This window comes from Lampetra fluviatilis, chromosome 33 (genome assembly GCF_964198595.1).
Source record: "Lampetra fluviatilis chromosome 33, kcLamFluv1.1, whole genome shotgun sequence".
NCBI lineage: Eukaryota > Metazoa > Chordata > Hyperoartia > Petromyzontiformes > Petromyzontidae > Lampetra > Lampetra fluviatilis.
The window spans coordinates 3,424,324-3,438,168 of NC_136307.1; the positions used below are offsets into that span (position 1 = coordinate 3,424,324).

The 13,845-nt window shown below is 37.8% G+C and overlaps 1 protein-coding gene across 1 annotated transcript in view; it reads right to left on the minus strand.

Annotated features, from left to right (window-relative positions):
* Nucleotides 1-10,245: 10,245 nt before the first annotated feature.
* LOC144943938 (echinoderm microtubule-associated protein-like 1) overlaps nucleotides 10,246-13,845 on the minus strand; it is a 29,459-nt gene continuing 25,859 nt past the window's right edge. The window contains exon 19 of the mRNA XM_078871832.1: nucleotides 10,246-13,291. Coding sequence (XP_078727958.1) covers nucleotides 13,166-13,291 — 126 coding nt within the window. The 3' untranslated portion in view covers nucleotides 10,246-13,165. The remainder of the gene's footprint in view (nucleotides 13,292-13,845) is intronic.

The window sequence follows — 13,845 nt, forward strand, 5'->3', positions numbered from 1 at the left end:
AAAATAAAGCTGTGAAAATTTGGCCAATTTTGGCCCCAAACGGCATAGGTTAGTGTGCCGATTTTGCTTGAAAATTTCATGGTGAAATTTTCCACTTTTGATGTAATCTATAACATACTAAGGCTAAACACAACCGAGGAATGCACTTTTGTTCAAAAATAAAGCTGTGAAAATTTGGCCAATTTTGGCCCCAAACGGCATAGGTTAGTGTGCCGATTTTGCTTTTTTTGGCTTGAAAATTTATCGGTGAAATATCCCACTTTTAATGTAATCTATAGCATACTAAGGCTAAACACAACCAAGGAATGCACTTTTGTTGAAAAATAAAGCTGTGAAAATTTGGCCAATTTTTGCCATAAACGGCATAGGTTAGTGTGCCGATTTTGCTTTTTTTTTGCTTGAAAATTTCATCGTGAAATTTCTCACTTTTCGTGTAACATATAACATACTAAGGCTAAACACAACCGAGGAATGCAATTTTGTTCAAAAATAAAGCTGTGAAAATTTGGGCAATTTTGGCCAAAAACGGCATAGGTTAGTGTGCCGATTTTGCTTCAAAATTTGTCGGTGAAATTTCCCACTTTTAAAGTAACATATAGCATACTAAGGCTAAACACAACTGAGGAATGCACTTTGGTGAAAAATGAAGCTGTGAAAATTTGGCCAATTTTGGCCAAAAATGGCATAGGTTAGTGTGCCGATTTTGCTTGAAAATTTCATGGTGAAATTTCCCACTTTTAATGTAATCTATAGCATACTAAGGCTAAACACAACCGAGGAATGCACTTTTGTTCAAAAATAAAGCTGTGAAAATTTGGCCAATTTTGGCCCCAAACGGCATAGGTTAGTGTGCTGATTTTGCTTTTTTTGGCTTGAAAATTTATCGGTGAAATATCCCACTTTTAATGTAATCTATAGCATACTAAGGCTAAACACAACCAAGGAATGCACTTTTGTTGAAAAATAAAGCTGTGAAAATTTGGCCAATTTTTGCCAAAAATGGCATAGGTTAGTTTGCCGATTTTGCTTTTTTTTGCTTGAAAATTTCATCTTGAAATTTCTCACTTTTCGTGTAACATATAACATACTAAGGCTAAACACAACCGAGGAATGCAATTTTGTTCAAAAATAAAGCTGTGAAAATTTGGGCAATTTTGGCCAAAAACGGCATAGGTTAGTGTGCCGATTTTGCTTCAAAATTTGTCGGTGAAATTTCCCACTTTTAAAGTAACATATAGCATACTAAGGCTAAACACAACCGAGGAATGCATTTTTGTTCAAAAATAAAGCTGTGAAAATTTGGCCAATTTTGGCCCCAAACGGCATAGGGTAGTGTGCCGATTTTGCTTTTTTTGGCTTGAAAATGTATCGGTGAAATATCCCACTTTTAATGTAATCTATAGCATACTAAGGCTAAACACAACCAAGTAATGCACTTTTGTTGAAAAATAAAGCTGTGAAAATTTGGCCAATTTTTGCCATAAACGGCATAGGTTATTGCGTCGATTTTTTTCTTTTTTTGCTTGAAAATTTCATGGTGAAATTTCTCACTTTTCGTGTAACATATAGCATACTAAGGCTAAACACAACCGAGGAATGCACTTTTGTTGAAAAATAAAGCTGTGAAAATTTGGCCAATTTTGGCCAAAAATGGCATAGGTTAGTGTGCCGATTTTGCTTTTTTTTGGCTTGAAAATTTATCGGTGAAATATCCCACTTTTAATGTAATCTATAGCATACTAAGGCTAAACACAACCAAGGAATGCACTTTTGTTGAAAAATAAAGCTTTGAAAATTTGGCCAATTTTTGACAAAAATGGCATAGGTTAGTGTGCCGATATTGCTTTTTTTTGCTTGAAAATTTCATCGTGAAATTTCTGACTTTTCGTGTAACATATAACATACTAAGGCTAAACACAACCGAGGAATGCAATTTTGTTCAAAAATAAAGCTGTGAAAATTTGGGCAATTTTGGCCAAAAATGGCATAGGTTAGTGTGCCGATTTTGCTTGAAAATTTCATGGTGAAATTTCCCACTTTTAATGTAATCTATAGCATACTAAGGCTAAACACAACCGAGGAATGCACTTTTGTTAAAAAAATAAAGCTGTGAAAATTTGGCCAATTTTGGCCACAAACGGCATAGGTTAGTGTGCCGATTTTGCTTGAAAATTTCTCGGTGAAATTTCCCACTTTTAATGTAATCGATAACATACTAAGGCTAAACACAACCGATGAATGCACTTTTGTTGAAAAATAAAGCTGTGAAAATTTGGCCAATTTTTGCCATAAACGGCATAGGTTAGTGTGTCGATTTTTTTCTTTTTTTGCTTGAAAATTTCATGGTGAAATTTCTCACTTTTCGTGTAACATATAGCATACTAAGGCTAAACACAACCGAGGAATGCACTTTTGTTGAAAAATAAAGCTGTGAAAATTTGGCCAATTTTGGCCAAAAATGGCATAGGTTAGTGTGCCGATTTTGCTTTTTTTTGCTTGAAAATTTCATCGTGAAATTTCTCACTTTTCGTGTAACATATAGCATACTAAGGCTAAACACAACTGAGGAATGCACTTTTGTTGAAAAATGAAGCTGTGAAAATTTGGCCAATTTTGGCCAAAAATGGCATAGGTTAGTGTGCCGATTTTGCTTGAAAATTTCATGGTGAAATTTCCCACTTTTAATGTAATATATAGCATACTAAGGCTAAACACAACCGATGAATGCACTTTTGTTCAAAAATAAAGCTGTGAAAATTTGGCCAATTTTGGCCCCAAACGGCATAGGTTAGTGTGCCGATTTTGCTTTTTTTGGCTTGAAAATTTATCGGTGAAATATCCCACTTTTAATGTAATCTATAGCATACTAAGGCTAAACACAACCAAGGAATGCACTTTTGTTGAAAAATAAAGCTTTGAAAATTTGGCCAATTTTTGCCAAAAATGGCATAGGTTAGTGTGCCGATTTTGCTTTTTTTTGCTTGAAAATTTCATCGTGAAATTTCTCACTTTTCGTGTAACATATAACATACTAAGGCTAAACACAACCGAGGAATGCACTTTTGTTGAAAAATAAAGCTGTGAAAATTTGGCCAATTTTGGCCAAAAATGGCATAGGTTAGTGTGCCGATTTTGCTTTTTTTGGCTTGAAAATTTATCGGTGAAATTTCTCACTTTTCGTGTAACATATAACATACTAAGGCTAAACACAACCGAGGAATGCAATTTTGTTCAAAAATAAAGCTGTGAAAATTTGGGCAATTTTGGCCAAAAACGGCATAGGTTAGTGTGCCGATTTTGCTTCAAAATTTGTCGGTGAAGTTTCCCACTTTTAAAGTAACATATAGCATACTAAGGCTAAACACAACTGAGGAATGCACTTTTGTTGAAAAATGAAGCTGTGAAAATTTGGCCAATTTTGGCCAAAAATGGCATAGGTTAGTGTGCCGATTTTGCTTGAAAATTTCTCGGTGAAATTTCCCACTTTTAATGTAATCGATAACATACTAAGGCTAAACACAACCGATGAATGCACTTTTGTTGAAAAATAAAGCTGTGAAAATTTGGCCAATTTTTGCCATAAACGGCATAGGTTAGTGTGCCGATTTTACTTTTTTTTTGCTTGAAAATTTCATCGTGAAATTTCTCACTTTTCGTGTAACATATAGCATACTAAGGCTAAACACAACCGACGAATGCACTTTTGTTTAAAAAATAAAGCTGTGAAAATGTGGCCAATTTTGGCCAAAAACGGCATAGGTTAGTGTGCCGATTTTGCTTGAAAATTTCATCGTGAAATTTCTCACTTTTCGTGTAACATATAGCATGCTAAGGCTAAACCACCGAGGAATGCACTTTTGTTGAAAAATAAAGCTGTGAAAATTTGGCCAATTTTGGCCAAAAATGGCATAGGTTAGTGTGCCGATTTTGCATTTTTTTGCTTGACAATTTCATCGTGAAATTTCTCACTTTTCGTGTAACATATAGCATACTAAGGCTAAACACAGCTGAGGAATGCACTTTTGTTGAAAAATGAAGCTGTGAAAATTTGGCCAATTTTGGCCAAAAATGGCATAGGTTAGTGTGCCGATTTTGCTTGAAAATTTCATGGTGAAATTTCCCACTTTTAATGTAATATATAGCATACTAAGGCTAAACACAACCGATGAATGCACTTTTGTTCAAAAATAAAGCTGTGAAAATTTGGCCAATTTTGGCCCCAAACGGCATAGGTTAAGTGTGCCGATTTTGCTTTTTTTTGGCTTGAAAATGTATCGGTGAAATATCCCACTTTTAATGTAATCTATAGCATACTAAGGCTAAACACAACCAAGGAATGCACTTTTGTTGAAAAATAAAGCTTTGAAAATTTGTCCAATTTTTGACAAAAATGGCATAGGTTAGTGTGCCGATATTGCTTTTTTTTGCTTGAAAATTTCATCGTGAAATTTCTGACTTTTCGTGTAACATATAACATACTAAGGCTAAACACAACCGAGGAATGCAATTTTGTTCAAAAATAAAGCTGTGAAAATTTGGGCAATTTTGGCCAAAAATGGCATAGGTTAGTGTGCCGATTTTGCTTGAAAATTTCATGGTGAAATTTCCCACTTTTAATGTAATCTATAGCATACTAAGGCTAAACACAACCGAGGAATGCACTTTTGTTAAAAAAATAAAGCTGTGAAAATTTGGCCAATTTTGGCCACAAACGGCATAGGTTAGTGTGCCGATTTTGCTTGAAAATTTCTCGGTGAAATTTCCCACTTTTAATGTAATCGATAACATACTAAGGCTAAACACAACCGATGAATGCACTTTTGTTGAAAAATAAAGCTGTGAAAATTTGGCCAATTTTTGCCATAAACGGCATAGGTTAGTGTGCCGATTTTGCTTTTTTTTGCTTGAAAATTTCATGGTGAAATTTCTCACTTTTCGTGTAACATATAGCATACTAAGGCTAAACACAACCGAGGAATGCACTTTTATTGAAAAATAAAGCTGTGAAAATTTGGCCAATTTTGGCCAAAAATGGCATAGGTTAGTGTGCCGATTTTGCTTTTTTTTGCTTGAAAATTTCATCGTGAAATTTCTCACTTTTCGTGTAACATATAGCATACTAAGGCTAAACACAACTGAGGAATGCACTTTTGTTGAAAAATGAAGCTGTGAAAATTTGGCCAATTTTGGCCAAAAATGGCATAGGTTAGTGTGCCGATTTTGCTTGAAAATTTCATGGTGAAATTTCCCACTTTTAATGTAATATATAGCATACTAAGGCTAAACACAACCGATGAATGCACTTTTGTTCAAAAATAAAGCTGTGAAAATTTGGCCAATTTTGGCCCCAAACGGCATAGGTTAGTGTGCCGATTATGCTTTTTTTGGCTTGAAAATTTATCGGTGAAATATCCCACTTTTAATGTAATCTATAGCATACTAAGGCTAAACACAACCAAGGAATGCACTTTTGTTGAAAAATAAAGCTTTGAAAATTTGGCCAATTTTTGCCAAAAATGGCATAGGTTAGTGTGCCGATTTTGCTTTTTTTTGCTAGAAAATTTCATTGTGAAATTTCTCACTTTTCGTGTAACATATAACATACTAAGGCTAAACACAACCGAGGAATGCACTTTTGTTGAAAAATAAAGCTGTGAAAATTTGGCCAATTTTGGCCAAAAATGGCATAGGTTAGTGTGCCGATTTTGCTTTTTTTGGCTTGAAAATTTATCGGTGAAATTTCTCACTTTTCGTGTAACATATAACATACTAAGGCTAAACACAACCGAGGAATGCAATTTTGTTCAAAAATAAAGCTGTGAAAATTTGGGCAATTTTGGCCAAAAACGGCATAGGTTAGTGTGCCGATTTTGCTTCAAAATTTGTCGGTGAAGTTTCCCACTTTTAAAGTAACATATAGCATACTAAGGCTAAACACAACTGAGGAATGCACTTTTGTTGAAAAATGAAGCTGTGAAAATTTGGCCAATTTTGGCCAAAAATGGCATAGGTTAGTGTGCCGATTTTGCTTGAAAATTTCATGGTGAAATTTCCCACTTTTAATGTAATCTATAGCATACTAAGGCTAAACACAACCGAGGAATGCACTTTTGTTAAAAAAATAAAGCTGTGAAAATTTGGCCAATTTTGGCCACAAACGGCATAGGTTAGTGTGCCGATTTTGCTTGAAAATTTCTCGGTGAAATTTCCCACTTTTAATGTAATCGATAACATACTAAGGCTAAACACAACCGATGAATGCACTTTTGTTGAAAAATAAAGCTGTGAAAATTTGGCCAATTTTTGCCATAAACGGCATAGGTTAGTGTGCCGATTTTACTTTTTTTTTGCTTGAAAATTTCATCGTGAAATTTCTCACTTTTCGTGTAACATATAGCATACTAAGGCTAAACACAACCGACGAATGCACTTTTGTTTAAAAAATAAAGCTGTGAAAATGTGGCCAATTTTGGCCAAAAACGGCATAGGTTAGTGTGCCGATTTTGCTTGAAAATTTCATCGTGAAATTTCTCACTTTTCGTGTAACATATAGCATGCTAAGGCTAAACCACCGAGGAATGCACTTTTGTTCAAAAATAAAGCTGTGATAATTTGGCCAATTTTAGCCATAAACGGCATAGGTTAGTGTGCCGATTTCGCTTTTTTTTGCTTGATAATTTCATGGTGAAATGTCTCACTTTTTGTGTAACATATAACATACTAAGGCTAAACACAACCGAGGAATGCAATTTTGTTCAAAAATAAAGCTGTGAAAATTTGGCCAATTTTGGCCAAAAACTGCATAGGTTAGTGTGCCGATTTTGCTTCAAAATTTGTCGGTGAAATTTCCCACTTTTAAAGTAACATATAGCATACTAAGGCTAAACACAACTGAGGAAAGCACTTTTGTTGAAAAATGAAGCTGTGAAAATTTGGCCAATTTTGGCCAAAAATGGCATAGGTTAGTGTGCCGATTTTGCTTGAAAATTTCATGGTGAAATTTCCCACTTTTAATGTAATCTATAGCATACTAAGGCTAAACACAACCGAGGAATGCACTTTTGTTAAAAAAATAAAGCTGTGAAAATTTGGCCAATTTTGGCCACAAACGGCATAGGTTAGTGTGCCGATTTTGCTTGAAAATTTCTCGGTGAAATTTCCCACTTTTAATGTAATCGATAACATACTAAGGCTAAACACAACCGATGAATGCACTTTTGTTGAAAAATAAAGCTGTGAAAATTAGGCCAATTTTTGCCATAAACGGCATAGGTTAGTGTGCCGATTTTACTTTTTTTTTGCTTGAAAATTTCATCGTGAAATTTCTCACTTTTCGTGTAACATATAGCATACTAAGGCTAAACACAACCGACGAATGCACTTTTGTTTAAAAAATAAAGCTGTGAAAATGTGGCCAATTTTGGCCAAAAACGGCATAGGTTAGTGTGCCGATTTTGCTTGAAAATTTCATCGTGAAATTTCTCACTTTTCGTGTAACATATAGCATGCTAAGGCTAAACCACCGAGGAATGCACTTTTGTTGAAAAATAAAGCTGTGAAAATTTGGCCAATTTTGGCCAAAAATGGCATAGGTTAGTGTGCCGATTTTGCATTTTTTTGCTTGAAAATTTCTCGGTGAAATTTCCCACTTTTAATGTAATCTATAGCATACTAAGGCTAAACACAACCGAGGAATGCACTTTTGTTCAAAAATAAAAATGTGATAATTTGGCCAATTTTAGCCATAAACGGCATAGGTTAGTGTGCCGATTTCGCTTTTTTTTGCTTGATAATTTCATGGTGAAATGTCTCACTTTTTGTGTAACATATAACATACTAAGGCTAAACACAACCGAGGAATGCAATTTTGTTCAAAAATAAAGCTGTGAAAATTTGGCCAATTTTGGCCAAAAACTGCATAGGTTAGTGTGCCGATTTTGCTTCAAAATTTGTCGGTGAAATTTCCCACTTTTAAAGTAACATATAGCATACTAAGGCTAAACACAACCGAGGAATGCACTTTTGTTGAAAAATGAAGCTGTGAAAATTTGGCCAATTTTGGCCAAAAATGGCATAGGTTAGTGTGCCGATTTTGCTTGAAAATTTCATGGTGAAATTTCCCACTTTTAATGTAATCTATAGCATACTAATGCTAAACACAACCGACAAATGCACTTTTGTTGAAAAAATAAAGCTGTGAAAATGTGGCCAATTTTGGCCAAAAACGGCATAGGTTAGTGTGCCGATTTTGCTTGAAAATTTCATGGTGAAATTTCTCACTTTTCGCGTGACATATAGCATACTAAGGCTAAACACAACCGAGGAATGCACTTTTGTTCAAAAATAAAGCTGTGAAAGTTTGGCCAATTTTGGCCAAAAACAGCATAGGTTAGTGTGTCGATTTTGTTCTTTTTAAATCCTATATGTTAAGTTTGCTTGCTTGCTTGCGTGCTTGCTTGCTTGCTTACGACCGTGTAAATCTTTCGGTCGTTTTTTATCCCACTTCCCGTGATCCAATCGAGCTGACATTTTGCACACAGACTCGTTGTGCGAGACAATTAATGTTCGTGAAAAAAATTCCCAAAATTGTACACTTTGTAGGCAAAAAAAAATTATTTTACATATATTCAAATAGAACTCATTCATGCCTTTGGCTGAACGTCACAGTATAAGAGCCCAGAGCGTAACCCCTCCACAGGTCGTGGTGGAGTAGCGCAGTTGGTAGCGCCCTCGCTTCCCATGCCAAAGGTCGCGGGATCGATCCCCACGTCCTCCACAGGCGAATATATTTTTAAATCCTTTATATTAAGTTCGCTGCCACGCATATAAAGGATTTATAGTGAAAAACTTTATTTTTACGGGTTATACTTATTTTGCTTGAAAATTTCATGGTGAAATTTCCCACTTTTAATGTAATCTATAGCATACTAAGGCTAAACACAACCGAGGAATGCACTTTTGTTAAAAAAATAAAGCTGTGAAAATTTGGCCAATTTTGGCCAAAAACGGCATAGGTTAGTGTGCCGATTTTGCTTGAAAATTTCCCGATGAAATTTCCCACTTTTAATGTAATCTATAGCATACTAATGCTAAACACAACCGACGAATGCACTTTTGTTGAAAATATATAGCTGTGATAATTTGGCCAATTTTTGACAAAAACGGCAAGGTTAGTTTTATTATGTAATATATAGATTGCATGCTCATGGGAAACACAATGGAGGAATTAACTTTTTGTTGAAAAATAAAGCTGCCACAATTTGGACAAATGGCTAAAAACGGCACAGGTTCAATCATAATTTTCAGCTGGTGCACTGATTTATACGCCGATTAGGTAATGCGATACTTGGTAATCAAACAATTAACCTGGGGGCATGTTACATGTACAGGCGTTGTGTATGAAACCGGCTGAGGTCCAAGTTTGTTGGAAAGAATCCTGTGGAAGCTTCACATTGAAGCGGTTTTAAAGCCGAGCAGTGTTGTTTGTGAGTTTTCCCCCTGGCAACTGTTTTATACATCTTGACAAGGTTCGTTATTCCATACTCTTGCCACGTATTGTAGTGGTATTGTGGCCAGACGTTAACTACCTCGCCTGGGTTCAATTCCGACCCCGACGCCTGTATATTTGGAGTTTGCATGGTATCCCCGTGGTTGTGTGGATTCTTCTCCAGGTCCTCCAGTTTTTCCCCCAGAACATTCGAATCAACATGCATTCAGAAAAAAAGAGCCATAACGCTCAGTGGGCCTTCCCTGGTAAAATACTAATACTAATTTTAAAGAAAAAAAAGATCTGATGCGTTGACGTCACAGTTATAATTGATTTACTTGTGATACGTGCAAAGGGTCACAATTGTTTATTTCTCAGAAAGTGATATTTATTTTATAAACAGTGTTCACCGGATGTCCAAATGCGAGTTCGACAGCTCCAATCATAACGCCATGTAGCCCAATTCAGTCCCTCTAGATATGCACAAGCCGACCCAAAACCCCAAAGTACGTGGACAAAGGTGTATCGCTTGCATGAGCGAAGGAAAATGGAGGCCCCAAGATCAATTGTCTGAAAATTGAGACGGATTGATCAAGCAGCAACACCTGTCTGCAAAGGACAGGCCAACTTGGAGAGGGAGCTGACGGCAGAGGCATCAGGAGCACCCCGAAGACCATTGGGGTGACGGCATAGATGACGATGATTAATGCATGTAGTGTTTGCATGATGAAACAAAATCCAGAGACGGACACATCGGCCTTGTGAAACCAACATTTATTGTCTGAAATGTGAATGAAGTAGTATAGCAATTCGCTTGTACAGCCAAATAAATGTTTAAGATGGATCAAGAGAGCAAATAACAACGCCTGCCCCAACGATATGCGCAAGATGCTTGTCAATGGCAATCATAACGATCAAAACTGTTTCATTGGGAAACTCAGTACTTTCTGATCATCTTTAAGCACTGTAATATAGCATCTATAACTGTGCCTAAATAGTGAACGTGCAAACATCTTGTAGAATATTTTCAATTTGGTAATGCCTACATTCAATTCGTTTCAAACGCTTAACCCCAGCAAGTCAAAACGCACAGCAATTAGTGAGGTTAACGCAAGGACAATCTAGCATATATCTGAAATGTTAATGAGTGAATATTTCTGGACAACATTAATATCTGTAGTGGTCAATCACAAATTAGAGAGTCGCCTAATGACTATTTATCAGATGTGGTTATTAATCTTAAAACGCAGTAAATTAGTAAAACATCCTATTAAGAAACAAAAAAGACGAATCCAGTCAAACAATTAGGAAACCATTTTTGGAATGCATCTGTGCTTTTTACGTGTGGAACTACAGAAACATATCCCTGCTAACATGTAAATATTAGGTATTATAAAAAAAACATTAAGTCTATGAATTCAGTAGATACCAGGTTTTCTGATAGCAACACGGCGTCAATACTGCATTCCATTCCGTGCACCTCTCGATCGTGCTGTGATGTTAAGCTTAAGTTTGTCGACCAAATCACAGGGGTGTGCAACGTGTATGGATTTATCCATAACACAGGCTTTTTTTGGGTTAGATCGTGTAAATATGTCTCGTTAAACCCGCCACCACCCGAAACATCCGATTCGTAAGGTTTGTCACGTAAACAGAAAATGCCGATTCGTTAACGAGAACAGCACACCGGTGTGTTGGAGAAGTAAACAAATAGGTCTGTCGCCGTACTAATCGGCCGCATCGGGTTTAACGACACATTTATATATTTACACGATCTAACCCAAAAAACATACGAAACCTGTATTATGGATAACATTGGTCGTGAAAGCCGACGTGTTCAACTGTAATGATTGAATTCGCATCTATTGACTTCAGCAATCACCTGCACCGTGGTGGAGTCTGAGCAGAGGCATTCCGGAAATATCTTGTACGTTACTTTAAAAAGGTTTCCAGAAAAGTCGTCCAGAAAGTGACACTTTGTTGTATACCACCAATCTATGCATTTCCCCCTCCTCAAGGTGCCTCTACATATCTGAAGAGTATCAATGTGAAATAAATACATTTGCAAATCTCGACTTAACGCTTTCGTGACTGCAGGAATTCGTATTCTTCAAAGAAACCTATCTACGTAACTTTACCGAAAGACCCAGGAAAATGAACACTTGCAAAGTTAAAGTATTAATAATCTTCTGAAACTGTACTGCAATTTTAAAGCGCAATTCTTACACAGTATTTTTGATCCAGTATTTTGCTTTATATTTATTATTTGACATGTTACCTAGTCATCACACACAAATTAATAAAGTACTGCTTTTAGACCTTTTTTGTAAGATGGTGAATACCAAGTGTGCTTATTTTCCCATTGCTAAAATTATTTGTGCTGGGTTTTCATTGCTGCTTACCCCTTACCAAACGTGTGCTGTACTTTAAAGTGCTTTGAAAAATAAGTGAATGGTATCACTTTACCAATAAATGCTGCATTTAAGAACAGCACCGTGGAATCTACAAAGTTCAAAATATTGTCTCCCAGCACAATTAATTAAATAGTCGTACAAAAATCTTATTGGACATTCCAGACCGAATTGTTATATTATGACGAGAAGTTAATCAGCGCATGGGATCACAGGATCGTAACCTACGCAAGCGGACCGGTAATGTTACCAAATCCTCAAAGCTTATCGGAAACTGCACAAAAACCGTAAACAACGCAAACAATACGATTGTCAAAGACATTCAATAAATCTTTTCAAGACGCTTTCTCAAGTTTTTTTTTTATATTTTGAAGTTATAATGCACCGCTCAAACGGTAACTACGACATGATCCCAGCCAACGCACTACGATTGCATCAAGGCGTGCTGCTAAGAGGGTCAAAATCTGCAAATAAGCTGCAAGAAGCAAAGACCAATATTCTACGTGTAGGAACCACCACGAGAATCTGGAAATGTTAACTTTCACTGGCCAAAGCATCACAGCCCAGACTATTTGTCCACGATAGCAAACTTGAATATGTAAACAGACCAAGGTATATTAAGGCTCAGAAGATTGCCACACCTGGAAGCGTGGAGTGGTATGTTGCTACAACTACTCTGCTATGCGAAGCAGAAAACCTGCTCTTAACTGGACTGCAAATGTATTGAGTGAAGGGGATATTTCAGTGGCATGTTTAAAAAGCAGAGGCAAAGCGACAACCTCCTTCATAAACTGCGTGGCATTGTTGTTGCGCAAGTTAAATGCGGTTGTTTAGTAAGGTTCTCTCCCATGTGTTTTCGGGTTGTATCGTACTGCTGTTCGGCTTGGTGTCCGACGATTCACCCCACGTGCCGAGAGCTGCTGGGGAGCTTCTTCACACTCTGGGAGCCGAACAACAGGTGGCACAACCTGACAAAACTCATCGCAGCGAGCCACAGAGATGACGAAAGAGGCGACGCATCGTTTCAGCAGTGACGTGTAACATCAGATCAGGCATTCATAGACATTGATCAAATGAGCCACAGCGATGAAACGATTGCTGGCCATACATCGCATGACAACAATGCTTTGACACTGCAGTTTTGACCATACACAGGTTAAGGTGCCTCTGCCTTAAAATGAATCATGGGTGACAGGGTGCCGCGGGATGACGAGGTGGACGGGGTTCGGGGTTGGGGTCAAGGGCTGGCGAGCACGCCGCTGCGCCGTCACTGCACGCGCCACTGCAGGATGCCCATGTCCTTGCCGCCGGTCGTGAAGACGAAGGAGTCGTCGCTGGAGAAAGCCACGTTGGTCACGTGGCTGCAGTGGCCGCCATAAGCGTGGCTGGGAGCCTGCAGGGGAAACGGGGGGGGGGGGGGGCAGAGGAAAAGAGGTTTAAGGGGGCAGTTACGTGTAACACATTGTCCTGCGGAGGGAGCTGGTAGGAACGTTGGGTTGCTCGGTCAATGGCCAGGGTCAATGGCGGCGTGGTGTATTCCGCAAATATGCCCGACTGAGGGCGGACACAAGCCTGCATGAGTAGGTTAAACGTTGAGTTTTATAAGGGCACCACGGGGTGACCAGCTCATTCCCACCCCTCACCCCCCAATCCCAGCCCCTCCCCACCCAGCCCCTCCCCACCCAGCCCCCCTCCCCACCTTCCCCACCCAACCCCTCCCTGCACGACGGACGGACACAATCCCCTGAGGGCTGGTGTAATCAGGAGGTTCCTACCAGTAAAAAGTTGCAGTTTACAACCAAAGCCAAAGGATTATCATTGATGATGTATCAAAATCCAAATATTTACTTATACTGGAGGAATCTGATGAGATATAAAGCTCTTTTTCATAGGTGTCCAGTATGAATCCGATGTGAGGAGCTAATGGCCTAAATGAGGAAATGCAGG